The following is a 21,749-nucleotide window of genomic DNA, read 5'->3' as shown; positions in this document are numbered from 1 at the left end:
TATATGCAATATAAAATATATCTAGAAAATAAGCATTTTCATACATGTATTGTTTTTTGGAACTAATAAAAAAAAGTTCCTTGCCTAATGATTATAACACTTGAATTACCTATTGGATTTTTGTTCAGTCATCACATGATGCAGTTTCCATCTTAGTTGTATTATTAGTAACTGATGCGCTAATAATTATAACATGCTTGTGATGTATTCTTATTAATTCCGTGAAAAAGCTAATTGCTTAGTAACAATGTAAAAAATGATTGTGATTTTTATACTGGTTAACCTTACTTTATTACTCATTATACGTGGTTTTGCACAGTGATCCTTCCTTCTAAATGTATAGATATATGTTTTTTAATAACAGGAACACAAAAATATTTGATGTAAAAGAATGCATTTCGTGCGTCTTATAAAAATGATATTCCCCCAATATTAAAGCGAAGTAGTTTATACTTGCATTTCACATTTAGTATTGGTTCTTTAATATTGATTCCATTGTATCCCTTCTTTACATAACAACACCAGAGGAGAAACAATCACAGAAGCACAATGAAATGTAAAAAATAAGATGAAACTTATTACTTTATGAATTTTTTTGCTGTAAATATCACAATTTTCACAACAATATTATTTCACAAATTACTTATTGATAAGATTATAATAAAAGATAATACAAAAATGCAGTTGCAAAATATTTCCATTTCAAATGTGTACATTACATGTTTTTCTATTTCTTCTTTATAAAAAAATATAATCATTAACGATACAGAAAAACCAACTGAAACAGTTTTGACAATTTCTCCTCTAATGGTTCTTTCAGTAAGAAATTATTTAATGTTAATGATTATAAAAACACAGTCAATGTCCATTGTCAAGGTGTGAAATCACAGAGCCCAATTACTGGACCATATGAAGCCTCGTAGAACGTTAAATTTGTTCGACGAAATGTATGTAAGTAATTAATAATAATAGACAAGTTGGCCTCATTCAAAGGTCGGAAATATTTAGGGGGTCAGAGTATAGAACAGCGAGCTAACCAACTTGGCGGTTTCCTTTGTGGTTCCGATGCTTTCAACTGGTGACCACCACCTTTAGGTGGATTTGATGCTTCCTAGATAAAAATAAGATAAATACACTAATTAGTTATAAAATAGAGCATATACATGTTAACACTTTTTATATTATAAAAACAAATTAAAGCATAAACAATTGTTAGTATACTTGTTAAACGATTACACATAACTAACAATCTAAAAAAAGATGAGGCCTATGTATAAGATGCAAATATGCAAGATTAATAAAATATTAAATGTTTAATGCTATAGTTAAATATTATAATGTGTGATGCTGATAATATTAAATTACTATATATGACACATAGGACAAATGCAGGTACAATGAGTTTAATATATTAGTGGACATGGTGTTAATAACAGATGCAAATATTATACATAATCTTGCATATCAAGAATTAGCGAATATGTAACACAATTTGATAGTGTTACATCAGAAATGAAAAATATACATTCAAGTAAGAACAGTGTCTAAAGAAACAGTTACCTTCTGCCAAGATAGACCCGCACCAAACACAGAGAAACAGACATAGGAAACAAAGAAAATGAAGTTATTCAATATAAAAAATTACAGGCGATTGAGTATACTACGGCGTTTCTGACATTGCTTAGTATAAAGTGTGTTAGAAATATTAATTCTCAAAAAAGTACATTTATATAATACTTATATTTATTACATATTATAAATATATTACTATAACTAAATATGTTTCTCTAACTAGATATCATTTATATTTTGTATGATATACTTAAAAATTCTATAATATTCAGTGATATACAAATGGTATAAGCTATACATTATTTGATTTTTTAAAAATTATGTTTTTATAAACATTTTATAATTTTTATTTTTTTTTCAATTTTTAATTTTTTTTATTTTTAGAATATAGAATATAAAAAACATGCAATTTTTTGAATATAACTATGTCAGGAAATTTAATGATGTTGCATGATATTTGTATATATATATATATATACACAAATAGATGTTATAAAGATATTGTTATTTTTATCTTTTGTAACTTTACTTTGATGCTATTCAGAAAATAAACTTTTTCATTGTTAAACTTTATTCATTGCTAGATATAAAATTTGGTTTTATTAAAAAAATGCAAATATAATTTAATGTAAGCAAATATTAAAATCAATATGTGCAATCCTTACATGATAAATTATTAATAAATATTACAAATACTTACCAATTTTTTCTCCATTTTAGCTTTAATGTCACGTGCCAAAGTATAAAATGCTTCTTCGACATTGATACTAGATTTTGCAGACGTTTCCATAAATTTAATACCGTATTCAACTGCAAGTTGTTCACCTCGTTCCTTCGATACTTGTCTCTTGTCTGTAAGTTCACACTTATTGCCTAATAACATCTTCTCTACCTCAGCAGATGCATTTTCTTCTATATTACGAATCCAATTTTTTATATTTTCAAAGCTTTTTTCATTTGTAACATCATACACTAACATTATTCCCATAGCACCACGATAATATGCCGTTGTTATTGTACGAAACCTTTCTTGTCCAGCAGTATCCCTTTTATAAAAATATACTTTTGTTAATATATTAATAAAAAATCGATAACGAACAGAATATCTTTCAATGAATACATAAGAATACTTACCATATTTGCAATTTAATCTTCTTGCCATCTAACTCAATTGTACGAATTTTAAAATCAATTCCTGAAATATCATATACAACAACTTAATCTATACATCGCCTTAATATAACATCGCCATTGTCATTTTTCAATAAACACGAATTAATATTAAAATCAAATGAAAAAAATTGTAGCGAGAAGATGTCTGTTAGATTTATATAATACGTTTTTATACATATTATATTTCTGTCAAACTAATTCTTACAGAATAACATACTATCCTATGTATTATATCATACAACCTGTTCAGCATTATCAAATTATGATTTTAAATGCATATAATAGACTTATTTAGAATTAAATTTAGTAAGTTCTGAAAAATTATACAGTGACTCGTACATACTTAATGAGAATTTCTAAACAATAGTTTCTTTGTCTTTCATAAAACAACATTTGTGTAATGATCACATGTATTTATAGATGTATGTTGTATCACGCATGTGGCATTTGATAAGTCATCAGGAAAAATGCTATGAATAATCATGATTACAATGGGAGCAGTACCTACCAATAGTAGAGATGAAGGTCGTATTGAATGCATCTTCGGAAAATCTGAATAATACACAAGTTTTGCCGACGCCCGAATCTCCGATCAGTAGTAGTTTAAATAAATAATCATAGGTCTTTGCCATTTTCACAAATATTCGACCTTTATCACGAGTAGTTTAAATATTATTATTCAACCACCACTACACTATCAATACCTCAGCCCGGATGTTTCGTATTCGCGGTCCGTTGTGATGGTGAAGACAGCTGGCTCCAAATCTTTACTTCAAAATATTTTCGGATATTTGACTTTCTTGATCGTCAGTCATTTGATGAAAAATATTCACTTTTAGTGAATGATCCAATCGCAAGCGTACTTATTAATTGTTTATTTATCAAATAACGCTCACGAAACTATTATTCATACAGATTAACAAAGCAAATTTATCACGCAAAACATCTGTCATAAAAAGCGATGACAGCCATTCGACACCGCGATTTTTCCCTCGTGTTGTGGCTATCTTGTGGCTAGTTTAATTAACTATCGATTGTTCCTTTAATCATTCTCGAAAATCGATCGTTCTTTCAATCGAGAAATATCGATTTGTACAAACTGTTATATTGACTTCTCATTACTCTTTTATTTTAATAGTAGAGAGACTAAGAAGAGAGCAACGTCGTTTAAATTTCGTACGAGAGGAATTATATTCTACGATTCTAGGACGCCATGTTTTCTTTTTTGCTAATACTTTTATAAATAGTTTTAACTTTAGATAGATTTGTTTAGATTTGGTTTATGGTTGAACATTTCTTATACGAACGACGATTATCAAGTTTTATTGGATACTGATGTTTTAACTGTAATTCCTATTGGTGAGTTTTACTCAAATTTTATGGAAACTTTAATCGAAAACTTTCATATAATTTAAATATTTTTAATGTAAAATTAAACAAAAAAGTTCTATGTTGATCAATACATTATTGCGTATTACGCAAACAGAGCTTTATTTATTCGACTTTCAGATTTATTTCGAAATGATAAATTTCTAATCCAAAATTATAAATTGTTCTGTATTTTACAAAAGAATTTGTTGTATTTTTTAATCATATAAAAATATGATTTGCCCTATATTAATATAATTAATAAGAATGAACAAACAACATCAGTAATATACATTGCTAACAATTAACTAGTACTATATTGATCTTTAACAATCTTTAATGTTTTAAATTTTAAAATGAACTATTGATTGAATATTTAAATAATTATAATTAATGAATCTTATAAATTCATAAATATTTCAATATTGAGTACGTATATACATAAGATATTAATATTAATGCAATATGAAATGATATTTAATGATAGTGATATATAATAATACCTTATACAATATACTTGTATTAATTATCATAGCCATATATTATAATAATAATTTTTAAATAGTATATTATACTGATATATGTGAAATGTCTATATGTCTTCTAATTTGTTCTACATAAGATTTTATCTAAGTTGCAAAACTAAAACATTTCTACAAATATTGTATTAATAATAAATTATATCATACCAAAGATTAATAGTAAGGAATGAAAATTAAAGAGATAATATTTCTCTATTAATATTGCACTTTGCATGATATGTGCTATCAAGGTGCATATTCTTTTTATATTTTAAAAAGAAAAGTACAAAAACATATTAATTGATATTGATATTCATTAATAATTTTTACAATATAAATTACCATTTATATACGATCTAATGCAATGTCATCCAGGAAATTTTAATTTTTTGTTAATTATTTATATATTTTTTTTATTTCCTTCATATCTATTTTATTAATACTTATTGAGAATAATAACAGGTTAATATGAATAGATTATTGTGATCTTTTTTTGGGTTATAATAAATAGATTAATACCAAAATCCAAGAAGGCGTATGTACAGTCTGTAAATTGCAATTAATTTGTTGTTATTAACGATATAATATTTTTTTGGAATCAATTATCATTCATTACCTTCTCCATACCTAAAAGGCGATATTTTTGTAATATTTACAAAAATTGTCTGCCAATACACATTTCATTTCTTCATATAATTCAATTATTTTTATATAACCATATTGTAAAATTATAATATTGGTCTAAGTTATTTAATCACTGTCCACTACATTTTTTGGTAAACGCGTTAACAGCCGTCTATTGTCTTCATCTGAACCATATATAACTTCTTCATCCGAATCATTTATCATTGAAAAAGCAGGATTATCTTTCATTATGGATGAATCTGTATCACAAGTATAATAAAAATTGAATTAATTTTCCGTGATAATAACGGCAATGATAGTAAATTAATTATTCGTTTTAAGTTGTATTATTTACGTTGCCCATAGACTTGTTGTAGTGCTGGAGCATAAACATATGCCATTGTATATAAATAAAAATTGAGAAGACCATATAGAGCCATAAATTGTGCTGATGTGCGATAGTACGTAGAAAGACGCGAAGCGAAACTATCTTCAAGAACTCCTGCACCAAATTGACGAGAAGTAACTAAACTGCAGACACCAGCAACTACTCCAGCAAGTAATGTTAAAAATCTTAAGCGTAAATCTATAAAAAAAAATAGTTATATACAGTGAAAAACAAATTGATGAATTTCTCTTATGTTATTCATTTATGCACATTGTTTGTTTCTTGATGTTTAATAAATATTTGATAAAAAATTTTATTTACCAAAATATGGCATAGATCTCAGTTCACTGTATGCCTTTAATATAAGTAGAAGAAGATATGCAATGTAAAAACCACCTACTGTAAAGAAGAATACTTTAAAACCCTGTAACACACAAAAATTCAAATTATATTACATGTTATTTTGTGTTATGAAAACATAATTGGAGTTATTTATTGTTTACGTAATAATTTGACGTATCAAGAACATAATTGTATGTTGGATCCTCTAATTCGGTACAACGAAGCCATGTTGCCAATGTCAGAGCTGCTGCCCATAGAAGACCCACAACCAACATTTTTGGTAAATAAAAAGTAATTAATCTCCTTTCATTCTATAAAAACGATTTGTATATTAATTGCTATTATTGCAATCCAATGTTATTACTATTATATAAAAAATTTCTTATTGATAATACTTGTCTAAGACCGTGATAAACACAAAGCCAGAACATGAGAATAGCACATAAAAAAGTTGTTTGTAGAATCGCATCTATCATTCCAGGTACCCACGAATTTATTAAAAATATCATAGGGAATAAAGGATCTGTGTAAACAAAAAACGTATTGTATAGTAATCCTTCATAAAATGTTAAATTAGGTGAATAGTATTATTGTGTATAAGATTAGTTCATATTGATATTAACTTACTATTATATAAAATTAATAATGGAAGAAGAATAGAAATCCACTTTTGCTCTATTGACCAATCATGTAATGGATATTTTCTCAATGAATGACCAAACCAACACTGAAATAAAATCATTCATTGTAATTATTATTTCAAGACTTAATATCTAATTTGCATTAATTACCATCACCCCAAAGGTAGTCAGTAAGAAGATCAGTCGAAACCATATCTCAATTTGTGTGAATGCAGGATTGTAATTTTTAAACTGTGAATATGACACGAAATCATAAGGTGCAAATAATTTTAATTTTTAAGTTATTGTGTCCAATGCATTATTTTGTTTAGTGCTTACTGACGTAGAATGTGAGATCTCGTATTGTATATCGTTGGTGGAAGCTTTCAAGTCCATGAAAACGGACAGTAATCATATAGTAAGTGTAATCTAAAAATCCAAGATGAGCCACGACAAGCTCCTCGCAAGATTGCCTCTCACATTTCAGATGTCTTGTTCTATAAATTAAAAGATGATATCTTATTCAAATAAGAAATTATATTAAAATTATATATACCTATTGTGTCCAGTTTCCAACGGTAGTATAGGATTAAGTTTATGATCAATATCAATGCCATCTATTGATACGCTTACTTGAAAACCTTTATCATATCTTTCGTCTGTAACAAATAGTATGCATTAAACAAATTTCCTATGTATTTGATACATTTTAGAAATGATTTCTATTAAGTCATTGCTATTGTTACCATCATTATTTAATGTAGATAATTTAGCAATAACCCATAATTGTTGGCTATATGGCGACAAGGCTGGTGTCTTCATTACAAATGGTCCAGTAGCTGTTTCATTTCCATTGACATGTGCCTTTTGCTCGCTTGTCGTGGTTATCGGTGGGCCTTAACGAAAAAGAAAAGTATGCTTACATATAAAAACATATAATATGCAATTTAATAATTTATAATAAACTATACAATAATGCTTACCAGCAAGTCCAATAAAGACAGACAATCCAAAACAAGCAAAGAAGCCAACAAATACCATGACAAATTCTCTTTTGTGCATAGAATATAAACGCATTTGCACCGATCTGTTTTTAAAATAAATATACACGATGTATCGATACTTCATTAGATGAAATTTTGCAAAGATTCAAAAAAATTATATTATTATGTACCTTTCGCAACGATCATGATGATACGCTGGTGCAATGTATTTATTAAATTCGCTAAATAGATCACTGAATTGAGATAACGTATTTTTTATCTTAAGATTCCAACCAGCTGATGGTAGATGATACGAATATCCTAATCCTGAATTATCCATCGTTTAATAATTCTATAAGGAGCCGATTTTGATTTATTTATTACATTGACATTTTCAAACGCAATATTATAACTTTATCGTAAAATGATTTCTACATTTTTTATTATCCAATAAATTGTTTATAATTCATGAAAAACGTAGGAACGAATATGTATTTTTTGATATATTTCGACATTAATTAATAATTCATAGTATTAAGAAACTTTATTACACAAATTATTGTCAAGTAAATTTTTTTTTTGTATCATTCGCGTAAAGAATTTTATAAGTAAATATTTATTTAACGCTTAAAAAAGAAATAGAAAAAAAGACGATCATGCAATATCATATACATATATGCACGTAAATATTACCCCTTCAACAGCACCACTCAATAAATATGTCGATTTTCCAATCACAGTTCAACTTTTACATTTACGTATATTATCAAATTTAAACGATTTTTCGTAAAATGCTAATGATCGTATTAATAACTTCAATTATATATCATAAACATCGTAAAAGCATACAAAAAATGCAATACGTATTACACGATAACTATGGCTCACGGCAGACATTGTGACGCGTACTATTGATTTCTGCACCCTATGTATATATATTACGGAATTTACTGCTTATCGGGTGTGTGTGTGTGTGTGTGTGCGTATGTGTACGTGTAGACGTTATAAATAAAATAAAAATTTCGGAAAAACTATTCGCTAAAAATTACATTAAAGTATTAATGTTGTCCTGCAAATATTTTATTCTATTTCATATCACATTTTTACATATTTCACGATTTATTATTCATTTTATAAAAATAATGAAAACTAATATCAAGACATTTAAAAAAAAGAAAAAAGGATAATAAATCAAATTATTTATTATACTATAAAATCTCAAAATGTATTAATAATTATTAAATACTTTTATCGTTCGGATTTTGCTTTGTATATGTTCTTAGAGCAAATCTATATGTACAATCTTAATGCATGAGTGAATGCGTGAGTGCGTATACGCACGTTAATTAGCATAATGTTAAAGAGGTAGGATTTACATATTATTATAGAATACTAGTCCCAATATTTTATTTTGCCATCCCATCCAGCTGTTGCAAGTTTAGAAGATTCATGTGGATGCCACAAAATATCGATACACACACCGTCGTGCGCTTTCCATTTTTTGTATAATTTCGTAGTTTTCCAGTCCCATATATAACATTTCCCATCTGCATCTCCTGACACAAGATAACTAAAAGAGAGAAAAAAAGAAATACATTATACAGGGATACATAAACACAGAAGTCATAAGAAATTATTAGACATTAATCTTATTATTATTTCTACTTATAAATTTATATTTATTTATACCTCATGTCAGGAGAAAAATCTAGGCCACATGCATAGCCAGCAACCATATGACCAGTAAAAGTTTTTTTTCGATTCATTTTGAATCTGTTTAAGGCTGAGAATATAACAATTTTGTTATCCATGCTTTGACATGCTAACCATTTTTGATTAGGTGATGGTGTCACAGCTGGCATCGAATGCATAGAAGGGTCAGCAATGTATTTCATGTCAACAGGAATATCCCTAAAGAATAATATAAATTTTTTAATTTCAAAACGTAAGCTTCGATAGAGTATTGTTATATAGGAATAAAAAATTATTTACCATTCCCAAACACGAAGGCTTTTGTCATCGGAAGTTGTAACAAATCTGCGATTGTCATCTACGAAAGTTATTGTATTAACTGCACCTAAATGCCTGTCATATTCTTGAGTTATCTCGCCAGATCGTATATCCCACTGTAATTTAGAACAATTATGAACATTTTTTTTTTTTTTTTTTATAAAAATACCATAGGACAACTTATCGTATGACTTACGCAAATAATTTTCTTATCACTTGTTCCTGCTACAAAAAGATGTTGTTTGTCTGGATCTGGATTAAACTTTGCACAATATGGTATTTTTCTGCTTGTAAATCTACTTATACAAGCACCCGTTTCTGTGTCCCATAATTTTACGTAACGATCATATCCAGCCGAAAGAAATCTTTTTCCATCATTATCGAAACTGACGTCGCGTACAGCCTGACGATGTCCATAATAGGTTCTAACACATCGCCTTTCTTTATAAACTTCCCACAACTGTAAATAACGCAAAGTCGTATTTAATATTGTATAGATAAATGATTATGTTGATAATTGTATATGTCCTTTCCATTTTTTTTTTAAATACCTTAACTCTACAATCCATACTACACGAGAGAAGCAGGTGGGCAGTTCGTGGAAACCATCTGATTTGAGAAATACCCTTTGTATGACCTTCCCACGTATGTATGTGTGCTTTTGGTAGAAAGCATCGTTCAGGCGGTGAATCTGATCTCAAGTTGACACCAATATCCTGTGGTGCATGCAGAAACGATCGCCCTTGATAATCCACACTATCTTTAACTGAAAGATTTAAGCAAAATTAAAATAATGTCTTGGTAATAAACGTATGCGTGCGCACGCGCGTGCGTATGTACGTACTGTGCAATACAGTTTTTTCTTCGAGTGGTTTCTCCTCTATTTGTTTTCCTCTTTTATTTCTTTTAGCTAAGATTTCTTCTAATTCCGCTGCCTCTTCTTGAGTCGGTTTGACCACTCGTCTTTCATCTATATAACCACCCCAAGGACCTAAAAATCCCTCAATGTCTGCAGGATCGTTATTTCTGTGTCTTTTTCTCTTATCTGAAGGCCTTAACGTTGTATTTTCAAAGACCGTTTTTCCACCCGACTCTTCTGCAGCTTCTTTTGCACCAATCAAAGTTTTCCCTTCCTCTGCACTACCATCAACGGTTGGATCCAAAGCGTACCCTAAAAATATAATTTATCATAGATATTTAATTTCTTGTAACACGACATATACAGAGCTAATTCAACGATCAAAACGACTTACCATAACTTGCAAATGTTCTTCTTTGATTTTCAAATTGAAATTCACTAATATATGCTTTCTCAACATAACCAGAGAGCATGTTTTTCACGGCTCGTTGTTGCTGAGTTTTGAAAGGATTTTCTGGACCTAAATCTGGAGCAAATAATTCCTCATACTTTGGATTATGCGTAACTACAGATGCAGTAGAATCTATATGTTTAACACATAATTCTGTTCCCTATGCGTATCAGAAATAATAAATTATTAAAATAAAATGAACGAATAAAAAATAGAATAAATAGTCTCATGATAAAGGTTAGAAATAACTTACTGTGGAAACAACTTCAGGCGCGGAACATATTTGTAAGCCAAGAGAACTTATCGACTTGCCAGTAAAAACTGATTCTCTTGGAGAATCATCATTTATATTTTTATCATCTTTATTTTTCTCTTCATTATTATCTATAGTACTTTCATTCTCAGATCCACTGTCACCATCACTACTCCCATAATCTTTTAATGCGAGCATATTTTGAATTGTATAAAAAATTATACACATATATTATTTACATTTATTTTAAAATTTTCATTCCATTCACTTATATTAAAGTACAATTATGATTTTATTATATACAGCGTAAAACAGCATAAACACTAACCAATTTGTATAAACCACATTGAATGCAACAATGTTTTATATTACACAAACATATAGATACAGTGAAGCCAACATTATCGGAATGAATGACGCCAATTCTGTGGGGACAAAATGCCTAGAGAGAATGTACTAAGGTATATAATTTCTTCTTTTTATTATTATTTAACAGATAAGATGATCTATAATTGCAAAATAATTTCTAATAAGTATACACGTCAGAGTAACAAAAAACGTCTTGTATATAACGATTCCATGTATTTTTCTACATCAATTTTCTACAGAGATATTAGGTTAATAAAATTGAAAAATAAATAAAATTGAAAATTGAATTCGATTTATCGATAATATTTTTAAATGAATTAATTAAAAGAATATGTATTTATATTTATTTCTTTTTTATCGTGTTATAACTATACAAATTTAATATCTGTATACACACGTTGAACGATCGAAGAATATTTATGCATATTTAGGTTAAAATATGCGCCTATATCAGGCAACCATATATATAGCAGTATTCACATGTATAGCTCGTTATGGGCAGCGTTATTCCCCTTGAAACAGGCAACCCGATATACATTGAATATTTTAGCGATAAATGTAACGATTTAATTATAATACATAACGACGTTTGTAACGTTCATTATGAAATTATAAAAATATGTATATATGTATATATATTTTTTTAATATCACACGGATTCATGCTCACAATTTTTGTTAAAGATTTATTAATTGTAATCTTACGAAGTTTACGTCAAGATATCTATAACATGTTAATTGGCGGTATTAATTCCTTCTAAATACATAGATCACGACTTTCACATAGATCTCGTTATTAAGATAAAAACATACGAAGCGAAGACAGGTATGAATTTATACGTGCGCCTGCGTAAATGCAATTTCTTCGAAGCGTACAACGGTAGGTAGGATCGATCATTGGGCCAAGGACTCGCACACGAAGAGTTCAATTCCCACGGAAGATTGGTAACGGGTATTCTAGACACTGCGGTGTCATTATCCTTTAATAAGCAACAACCACGCTCTAAGGCAACCTTTCGATTAGCGATCAGAATAAAGTTTTAACGTAAAACACGAAGAGTATATGTTTATATTTAAAAGTACACAGGATACGTACATATCCTGATGAACGATATTGCAAGAGAAACATGTTTCGATCGATTCACACGCGTATCGCGTGCATCGTTAATTCACAATTTACATTTCTCGCATGATAGGACAACATTTCGTCGAAAATAACAATTTCAAGATCGATATCTTATTCGTTGTTATTACAGATTATATGTAACTTATAACACAGAAGAAATTTTCAAACTGAGAGTCATGAAATCTGAGAAATTAATTAAATCGTAAATCTTGCTTTTAAAAGCGTGTTAATTCGATGTTAGACTTTAATCCGTTCGATCTTACAACACTGAGCATTATTATTTTGATTCGATAATAATCTATTGACGTATGACGAATAATACGAATTACGAGTGCATTGAAAATTATTGATGACTTACAAAAGCAAATGACGATTTAAATTGCAAATATGTTAAAGGTCGATCGATAGAAAGGTACAATGAATCATAAATGGCTAACGAAGAGAAAGCGTCATCAATAATGTTAGATTCTTTACAAGGAAGTACAGATATAGACGAGTAAATGTAACTCGTTTTCGATGCGACGTAATACGAAATTATCTTATTTTCTTTCTTTCTTTCTTTCTCTCTCCCTCTCTCTCTCTATTAATATGTTTCATAAAATTATTACGAAATTAGCATATACTTCGGTTTGTAAAAGATATTATTAATGTCAATCGTAAAATTATCAGTATCAATCGTTTCGTATATTTTCGTGACAGTTACAAAACACAATTTATTTTCGAATGATTTATTTTCAAAGTTCACGATTTCGTCGCTCTAGAAATAATTTATATGTAAATCCGTGAGATTACGAAAGAGCGATATAGTAACGAAATTTTCGAAAGCTTAGATCGGTCGATATTTCGGAAAAAAAAATAAATAAAAAATAAAAAGATAACGACAAAAAAGAGAAAGAGAAAGGCATACGAAAAGTGGAAGTAATATTATTCAATGGTACACGTATCTTTAGTCAAAATTAAAATTTATGATTGTCTTTTTTATGATAACACCAATAAAGCAATTTTCTGATCGTGTTCAATATCTATTATATACGAACTCATTTACATTAAAAGTCGAATACGTGTATGTATATACATGTATATGTATATATATGTACAGGTATATACTCGGAAATCTTACGACGTTACGCATAATTCAAAATTGTCGTAATCTTTTTTGACAGATATAAATATAAATTAGATAGATCGTATAATGAAATTTCTCTGTTTACTAGTTTACGAATCGAGATGTTAATACACATGACACACTTGTAAAAAAAAGAAATACTCGAAGAAATTTACGATTTATCCAGTCGTAGATTATTCGGATAAACAATAACCGATAACTCATATTAAACGATCTTTGATCGTTTCGATCATCGATTATTCTTCATCAAACGATATTATGAATCAAATTTTTGGCTAAAATCCGAGAATCAATCGTTATGTAAGAAAACTAAGAATACTTGACACGTTCTTGAGACATCGTTAAACGAGTAAATTTACTTTGAAAAGGCAAGACGTCTCGGTCAAAAACTCAGAAGCGAGTTCGTCGATCTACCGTGCGGATCGTCTCTCTGGGAAAGGTAAGTAAGCTATGTTGAAAAATAAGAAACAAGAAAGAAAGCAAGAAAGCAAGAAAGAAAAAAAATGAAAAACAAGAAAGAACGAAGAAAAGAAAGGAAGAAAGAAAGAAAGAAAGAAAGAAAAAAAAAATGATGAAGATGATTTCGCGTTCACTCGAGAGTAATCATCGTGGGTTCTTGCGTAAGTAAGAGGATCGATCGTTGGCTTGCGTTAAGTAATCACGAAAAGTCCAAACACGTGGTTCTCGTCTTTAAGGAGATTCAAACGGAAGTTCCAGAGAAAAATCTTTCGCATGGAAATGTGACGAAAGTATCCTTATAGTTTCTCCAAATTATCCCGTATCTCTTTTTTCATCGAATTAAATCTTTCGCGGATTCGAATCCTTTCTCTCTTTGATTTAATAATCCCTCGATTATTTCGTAGAAATTCAGTTTGTTTTTCTTTTCGATTTTTTTTCGCTCGAAAATAATAGAGTGTAGGAAAAGTGGGGGAAAGAGGGAGGAGATGGATACGAAGAAAGGGTTTTCTTTCTTTTTTTTTTTTCTTTTCGATACGTTCGTACCTTCTCGAGGGAGGAGAAGCGTTGGCGTCTGCCGAAATAAACTTTCCCGGGTTATGTAAATGCACGATCTCGGCATGTGTTGCCTCCCGCCGGTATAAAGGTCGGCTCTGCCCCCAACAGTCCAAGAGTTGCTCGCGAACTTCACGCCGGCAACCATCGGGAGAGAAACAACGATCTATATGTGACGCTGCTTGGTTGGACTTCTTCTCTTACCTGTTCAATATCCTTTACCTTTACCACCCGAGGCATCTCACTTTCTCGTGACCAGGCCATCTTACCATTCTCGTATTACACAAACGAAACAGTCGTCGTGCCGGCCAGCATGCGCGCCTTGGTGAGTGAATTCTTCTTCGTCTATTCTTCAAATCCTCATCATCATCTTCATCGTTTTTTTTATTTCCTTTTTCTTTTCTTTTTTCCTTTTTCATTTGCTACATATTTTTTTTCTCTATATTTATAGATCCGATTAACACGCTGACCGTCGATATCATTCTCGTTTTCATCTACTTTTTGGTTTTTGTTTTTGTTTTTTTTTTTACGTTTTTTTTGTTTTTCTTTTTCTTCTTCTTTATTTTTATTATGTTACAGTCTTTGAGAGATCTACGATCGAACTTTACGAATGTTTTAAATATATTCAATGACGTACAACGCGTTAAACAATTATTCGCTCTAATAATCTTATCATCGATATAGATAAATTAATAAATTATAGATAAAGACTAGTTCGGCGATTTATAATGATTTATTTGATAAAAATATCGATGAAATTAATAATGACAAAAAAGTCGCGTTAGTAGAGATGGTTCAACTCGTATGTATCGACTAAATCAATAAATCGTGTTTATATACGGTCTGCGGACATCTCGAAAGCGTAAATAATATTTACGATCGTTGCATAATCGACGTTATTCACTTCTGTGATGATCCATTTGATACGATCTTGTAATATCAAAAGGAAATACAAAGATATTTCTTCCTCACGAATTTTTCGAATAAAAATGAATAGAAGATCAAACGAAAATTAATTGGCAAACGTATTTCATCGATCGATAGATTGATAAATAACACTACGAATCGAGGATAATATTCTATGATAATAACAATCACTTGTTTATTGCTTTGCAAAAAAAAAAGAATTGAATGACAAAGGACATAAGTTTTCTCGACATAGTCTTGAGAGGCGTTATGTGGGATGTGGTTGAAGCATTCCATGTGACGTTTAAAGTACCGAGGCATTTAAAAAGACAATGCACGTGTAACGCGCAAATATTAACGCTCGGTTATCTTTGGTTACCTTTTACTAGTTGGGATTCGTAATGGGTATTGTGACCTACCCACTAACACATTCATTTTGCCCTGACCTTTCGCCGGGGAAAGGTACGTAAGAGGATTTACGGAACATTACGAAGAGTGTGTGTATGTTTGTGTATATGTGTATATATATATACACACACACGTGTAGATGTCTGTATACTCGCTTTCGATTTTCTGCTGGGTCTAATCCGTATATACATACATATGTCTGAAATATGTACATAAGTGCGTACTATGTACATACATACGTATTTATACATACTATTATCGAGCCATACTCATTGACTTCAATCTCAAATCGTTTCAACCTTTAAGTAAGAATCAAAGCCAACGCTATCGACAATATCGTTTCGATTAATGAGAACTTTGAATAGAACGTTCAGTCGATAGAGACATCGTATAGTGTCAGATACGAGCGAAAGCTCTTCGCAATTATTCTCTCGACGTATCGCCGATAGACTTTTACGTTTGCCGAGTCAATAAATTAAGATTTAATATACTCGTAAACGCACGACTTTAATGTATTTATCGCGGACACGATAACCTCTTAAATAGAATACATGATTTCGATCTTATATATATATATACATACGAACGGAAGGTATTTTGTAACGAATAGTTTTATTCTACATATTACGATTAGATCGTTGAATTAAATTAATCTAAATGTATCGTCCTCGAATATACAAATCTAATAGTCTCATACGATTTTTTGTTTGTTTTATTTTTCCAGTTAATGATCGCGATCGTTGGCCTTGCCCACGGTCAAGAATACTTTCGAGAACCCGAAAAAGTAGTGAGCGAATCTCGTGACCTTGGTGATACACGAGGCCATTACTCGTTTGCATACGAGACCGAGGGTGGAATTCTTCAGAAAGAAAGTGGTAGTAGGAAGTACGCCGGCACACCAGACGAGACTCAGCTGATTCAGGGTTCGGTTCAGTACAATGCACCCGATGGAACACCGATTGCTATGAGCTGGACTGCCGATGAATTTGGCACTCAAGTGTCGGGTACTCATATCCCAACTCCACCACCAATTCCACCAGCGATTCAACGAGCTCTCGAATGGATTGCCAAACAACCCTCGACCAGTGAACAACCGGATCTGCCTCAACCCCACCAACAGCAACAGCCGAAGCAACAACTCTCTTACAGTCAAAATGCTGTTATCAATTCTAACATTAATCGTCCTAACAGAGTGCTATCGAATAAACGATTCTGAACATAGTATTGCTTAAGTTAGCGTAGAGATCCGTCCGATCGTGAATTCGCGTAATGTAATGTTAAATAAATTTTTATGGTTTTTTATTTTTTATACAAAAAAGAGTATATATATATATGTCGATGCGTTATAAAAGAGATATAAAAAATGAAATTTTATACAGAAATTTAAGGAGAATGATAGTCATTTGTGATCTCATTAGAAGCTTTGCAACCGAGACGGAAGAAAAATAAAGGACTTTTCTTTTTTTATTCAATCAAGTATAAATGATTAACTGGAGGAAATCGATGCAATTTCATAAATGTCGTAGATTTTAATCATTAAATTTATGTTCATTCTAAGATATAGGACGACGATATTTGAAAACTTTTTACAATTTTACGTAGATATAAGTACCCTCATTTTGTAATACCCATTTTTATTTATAATGTGTCTCGAATATCTAACGCGCGATTATACTCGTTGAATTTTTTTTTTGCTCGCAGTGAGCGTAAAAATGTTATGGAAAATTTTACTGTTAATTCAAAGAGTTATGCGACGAGTGACTTTTTAAATGAATATCAAATGATATAACGTGAAATGTGTTTTAGTTTCTCGTTTTTTAATCGATAATTGAGTTTTGCCTTTCACGAGAAAGGCAGAAAGATTATGCTAATTCAATAGTGGTTTCGATCATTTTCATTCGCACGTTTCGTCGAACGATAATGTTTCGATGTTTTAGCATTAAAAACACCGTTCGATCGATACACCTCGCTAAATATACTCAGACTCAACTAGATTTAATTAATGATTCATAGAATCTCTTTATTTATCGTCGGAGTATCTTTTTTATATAGCTATATATATATAAGATAATAGATAAACGAATTAGCGAATCGAAATTATTCGTCATAGACCGAGTTAGTTAATTTGATCATAAATGGTAAAGTTTTAACGTTCGTAACAAACACGTTGGCTCGATGTAGTGTCGTTAAGAAATCCAAGGATACTCTAAGAGAAGGTAGTTTACGATGAAAAACTTAGTCGAAGTTGCGTGTACAAAAACGAATTTATTTACAGTAACATACTTTGCCCTGTTCCTAGGCACGACGTAGATACATCTCGAGATTGTTTACAATAATAAATGGCTAGTTATTACTACGTAAAAAGGATCGAGTTCGAAGACATTGATTCTTCTACTCTCTTTAAGGAAGGTTCCAAATAAGGTATCCTGTGTTCTTTGTAGTAAAGTACTCATAGAAGTTGAATAGGAGTTGGGCAAAGATATTAAAAAGGAAGAGTAGAGAAAGAATAACAGAAGAAAAGAAGGAGAAAAGAAGACGAAGACGTGAGAGAAGAAGAAAAAGATTCTTCTATTTCTTTCGACGAAAAAGAAAAAGAAGAAGAAAAAGAAGAAGAAGAAGAAGAAAGATCCATTGGACAATGTTATTAATTGTCGGTATTATTTTCTTGAGGATGAGCAGCGATGTATTCAAGAGCCCTCTGGACATGAGTTGGTACTTCTGGTGGTACTGGTAAGTGTTCACCCTCAGGATGGAATCCGTTAGCATCAGCAGTATAAGTTACATGGACCGGTGTGCCATCGGGGGAAGTATAGGTGAAAGAACCGGTGACCTGTTTGAGAAGAACGTCACCCTGGACATTAACCTGCGCTTGTTCCGCAGCTTGAATGCCATTTGCCGTCTCGTATTCGTAGCTATAGCTACCATCTGGCGCTGGCTCAGCCACCCTCTGTTTCACGATCCGGATCAGTTCCTTCTCGTCGACTGGGGCGGTAAAAGCCACCGAGACGAGAGCGAACAAAACGATTGCCTGAAAACATTTCACTTTGAAATTAGTTTCGATCGAAGAGAAATTCGCGACATTTATTTTTCAACGAATTCATTTATTTATTTATTTTATATTTTCTTTTTTGTCTCTTCATCTTACGCGTTCTCTTTTTTCTATCTCCTTTCACGATACACTCTACTTAGCTCGTAAATGTCAATTCCCATACGAAAACATCATCGGACAAGTTGCGTATAAAAATTAAAAGGAACATTCGTACGCGTCCATGAGTTATGAATATTAATGAAGATCATCGGTTTCTCTTCTTCGTATTTTATCTCGACAAGAGAACGACAAGGAGAAGCTCGAGATGTTATTGCGAAAAAAAAAAGAAAAAATCCAAGATTTTGTAACGTTTTCTAAGCCACGTTTGAAGGATGCAACCAACGATTGCTAACGACCGTAAATGATCACGGCTAATCATGCGTCTTTTTCTGTTTTCTTTTTTCTTCTTTTTTTTACACCGAGATTAGATATATAAATCCAGGTTAGCTATTTTTAGAAAAAAAAAAATATATATATATATTTATTTTCGCGATAACAATATAGATTTTCTTCTTCTCCTTTTTCTTTTGTTCTCGTTTTTTTTTCTTTTCGTTTTTTTTTTTAACAAGATCGCGACCGAGTACGTTCGTTTTCACTGTCACCTCATCGAACTCACCAATCGGCTCATGTTGAAATTAATTTTGATTAATTTTTGGCTTTGAAGATCTCTCGAAGAAGCTTCGAACTGTTCTGAGTTGTCATTTCGGCGAAATCGTCCGCTTTATATACGAATCGAGCATAGCAAAAAATCTTCTATAAAACTTATACGAAATACTAATATCATAATTTGAATCCCCTCTCTGAACCAAACCCTTCCTCCCACCATACTGTCAAACGTGCCACCAAAAATTGACGACTGTTGCCGAATAGTGGCGAACGATTCGAGAAAACTCGAAAATCAACTCTAGGATTTCACACTTGCTTGCGAGAAGGAAGGACATCGTATTGGTAATCGTTTACTTGAATGGAATTTTGTGCGAGCGAAATTTATTTATTTATTTATTCATTCATTCATTGAATTCGTTATAATCTACGACGAATTACGACGGAATTGTTCGAGTTAAGTGGGTAATGCATTCGATAGCTCCGTTGCTTTAATTTTATTTTATTTTATTATTATTATTATTATTATTATTATTATTATTATTATTATTATTATTATTATTATTATTATTATATATTTTTTTAATAGATAAGAACGTAAGCATCGATTATCTTGAAAGAATGACATCATTACGAATTAGCATGATCGAGAGACGTAAGAATGGAAGACATCAAACGAGGACGACGATTGCTTGCTAAATTAAATGCGTACGTCGTGTTTGGATTCTCTAAGCGCTAAACGCACGACGATAATAACTGTGTGCAGATGCATAAGAAAATATCTTTTGTCCTTTTTTTTTTGTTTTTTATTTTCTTTTTTATTTTACCTTTTATTTTTATCTTTTCTCTCTTTTTCTTTCCGTACGAATGGGATAATCAAAAAGAATGATTTCTATTAAAAGCCGATGATATCATGTAAGATGGCTTAAACGCGAAATAAACACGTTCAACTACCGCGAGTAAGATGACGATGAAGATATTTAAAAAACTAAAAGGGAACTTTTCGAATGTCGACCTGTAAATACATATTTATAATATGTTAATATTGCGCTCATATAGCTTGGCTTGGGCTTTTTTTCCTTTCTTTTTTCTCCCCCTTCCTTTTATTGCAGTTTACATAAGAATATATAGTAATAAAAATACGTCACTCGAACGAATCGCTTATAAATTTACATTATAACTTATTATAACGAGGTTATTACATAACCATTTATTTTTTTTTTTGGATCTTCATTTCTTCTTTCTTCGATTAAAAATTTTATAAATATCTTCTTTCTTTTTTCCTTTCATTATTCTTGAAACTTGATATAAACGATGAAAGAACAGCTGTTTTCTATTTTGCAAAAAAGATTAAAATAGTCGTCGTTAATAAACGTTCCCGTGATAAAATATAACGTTATCGTTGATCTCCCGATTCCGTTATACTAAGTAGGATAAACACGAACTGAGAATGAAGAATCCTCGAGAAAAAAAATTACATAGCTCGTCCATGGCTTATCACATTTTCGAAGGAGTCTTTAGTACGGCTGGTATCTCGTCGGTGGAATTTAAGAAGATTATTTAGCGAAGACTTTCGATTTGAGTAACACTGCTTCGGGCTACGGCGCATAGCCTTCAAGCTTTATGCGTGAAAACACCTCGTCTTCGAGTTAACACAAGCCGAAAGGATTTAAAGGATATTCGGTAATCATTTTTAATCTATTATCGATATCGCATATATCCTTTTCTTTTTAATCGTTCATTTATTCATCGTTTTATCAGAGATACATATATCCGATCGAAATGATTTCTACGAAAAAAAATGTATACACACACACACACACACACACACACACACACACACACAGATATTACGCTAGAGAAATTTTTTAAATATATATAACATAATTAATTATAATACATATATGTATATTACTATGTAAATACATGCGTCTCTCTTTCTCTTTTTC

At 30.7% G+C, this 21,749-nt stretch overlaps 5 protein-coding genes across 7 annotated transcripts; 1 reads left to right on the top strand and 4 right to left on the bottom strand.

The window, feature by feature from the left end:
- Positions 1-260: 260 nt before the first annotated feature.
- On the bottom strand, positions 261-3,744 carry LOC127066556 (ras-related protein Rab-8A). The gene is made up of 4 exons (XM_051000437.1): positions 3,254-3,744; positions 2,707-2,767; positions 2,273-2,618; positions 261-1,111 (listed from the first exon to the last, which is right to left on the bottom strand). Exons 1-4 carry the CDS (start codon positions 3,375-3,377, stop codon positions 1,013-1,015), a joined length of 630 nt encoding a protein of 209 aa, XP_050856394.1. The 5' UTR covers positions 3,378-3,744; the 3' UTR covers positions 261-1,012.
- Positions 3,745-5,059: 1,315 nt separating this feature from the next.
- On the bottom strand, positions 5,060-8,642 carry LOC127066552 (transmembrane protein 181). 3 transcript variants are annotated; one of them, XR_007782419.1, is made up of 14 exons: positions 8,285-8,642; positions 7,783-7,943; positions 7,592-7,695; positions 7,355-7,504; positions 7,165-7,267; positions 6,952-7,105; positions 6,780-6,860; positions 6,616-6,715; positions 6,384-6,511; positions 6,150-6,299; positions 5,968-6,070; positions 5,614-5,844; positions 5,251-5,518; positions 5,060-5,180 (listed from the first exon to the last, which is right to left on the bottom strand). XR_007782419.1 is itself a non-coding variant. In XM_051000432.1 (13 exons), the coding sequence occupies exons 2-13, from the start codon at positions 7,929-7,931 to the stop codon at positions 5,385-5,387; spliced, it is 1,587 nt and encodes a 528-aa protein (XP_050856389.1). In that variant the 5' UTR covers positions 7,932-7,943; positions 8,285-8,642; the 3' UTR covers positions 5,060-5,384. The 3 variants fall into 3 exon arrangements, 1 of the variants encoding a protein (XP_050856389.1); XR_007782420.1 differs by having other exon boundaries at positions 5,262-5,518; XM_051000432.1 differs by having other exon boundaries at positions 5,060-5,518.
- A 133-nt stretch (positions 8,643-8,775) lies between these two features.
- LOC127066548 (pre-mRNA-processing factor 17) lies at positions 8,776-11,538 on the bottom strand. Its single transcript, XM_051000423.1, has 8 exons — positions 11,165-11,538; positions 10,855-11,071; positions 10,446-10,772; positions 10,153-10,367; positions 9,798-10,061; positions 9,584-9,717; positions 9,281-9,502; positions 8,776-9,161 (listed from the first exon to the last, which is right to left on the bottom strand). The coding sequence occupies exons 1-8, from the start codon at positions 11,390-11,392 to the stop codon at positions 8,984-8,986; spliced, it is 1,785 nt and encodes a 594-aa protein (XP_050856380.1). The 5' UTR covers positions 11,393-11,538; the 3' UTR covers positions 8,776-8,983.
- A 3,351-nt stretch (positions 11,539-14,889) lies between these two features.
- Positions 14,890-18,108, top strand: LOC127066248 (endocuticle structural glycoprotein SgAbd-4-like). Its single transcript, XM_050999745.1, has 2 exons — positions 14,890-15,120; positions 16,834-18,108. The coding sequence occupies exons 1-2, from the start codon at positions 15,109-15,111 to the stop codon at positions 17,323-17,325; spliced, it is 504 nt and encodes a 167-aa protein (XP_050855702.1). The 5' UTR covers positions 14,890-15,108; the 3' UTR covers positions 17,326-18,108.
- A 246-nt stretch (positions 18,109-18,354) lies between these two features.
- On the bottom strand, positions 18,355-19,904 carry LOC127066253 (endocuticle structural glycoprotein SgAbd-8-like). Its single transcript, XM_050999750.1, has 2 exons — positions 19,814-19,904; positions 18,355-19,137 (listed from the first exon to the last, which is right to left on the bottom strand). The coding sequence occupies exons 1-2, from the start codon at positions 19,823-19,825 to the stop codon at positions 18,754-18,756; spliced, it is 396 nt and encodes a 131-aa protein (XP_050855707.1). The 5' UTR covers positions 19,826-19,904; the 3' UTR covers positions 18,355-18,753.
- Positions 19,905-21,749: the final 1,845 nt, after the last annotated feature.

This window comes from Vespula vulgaris, chromosome 9 (assembly GCF_905475345.1).
Source record: "Vespula vulgaris chromosome 9, iyVesVulg1.1, whole genome shotgun sequence".
NCBI classification, from domain to species: Eukaryota; Metazoa; Arthropoda; class Insecta; order Hymenoptera; family Vespidae; genus Vespula; species Vespula vulgaris.
Note: the sequence above shows the minus strand (reverse complement) of the source record. Positions and strands in the feature narration are given on the sequence as shown.

Bases quoted from the DNA above. Each gene is read 5' to 3' on its own strand.
- LOC127066548 (XM_051000423.1), bottom strand. From the start codon at position 11,392: ATGTGTATAATTTTTTATACAATTCAAAATATGCTCGCATTAAAAGAT. The intron at 10,773-10,854 runs GTAAGTCGTTTT...TTATATTTTTAG, and splicing joins AAGAACATTTGCAAGTTATG to GGTACGCTTTGGATCCAACC. The intron at 9,162-9,280 runs GTATAAATAAAT...TCTCTCTTTTAG, and splicing joins GATTTTTCTCCTGACATGAG to TTATCTTGTGTCAGGAGATG.
- LOC127066556 (XM_051000437.1), bottom strand. From the start codon at position 3,377: ATGGCAAAGACCTATGATTATTTATTTAAACTACTACTGATCGGAGAT. The intron at 2,619-2,706 runs GTAAGTATTCTT...TTTTTATAAAAG, and splicing joins AAGATTAAATTGCAAATATG to GGATACTGCTGGACAAGAAA. The intron at 1,112-2,272 runs GTAAGTATTTGT...ATTTTTATCTAG, and splicing joins CTAAAATGGAGAAAAAATTG to GAAGCATCAAATCCACCTAA.
- LOC127066552 (XM_051000432.1), bottom strand. From the start codon at position 7,931: ATGGATAATTCAGGATTAGGATATTCGTATCATCTACCATCAGCTGGT. The intron at 7,505-7,591 runs GTAAGCATTATT...TTTTTCGTTAAG, and splicing joins TGTCTTTATTGGACTTGCTG to GCCCACCGATAACCACGACA. The intron at 5,845-5,967 runs GTAAATAAAATT...TTTTTTTTATAG, and splicing joins GAGATCTATGCCATATTTTG to ATTTACGCTTAAGATTTTTA.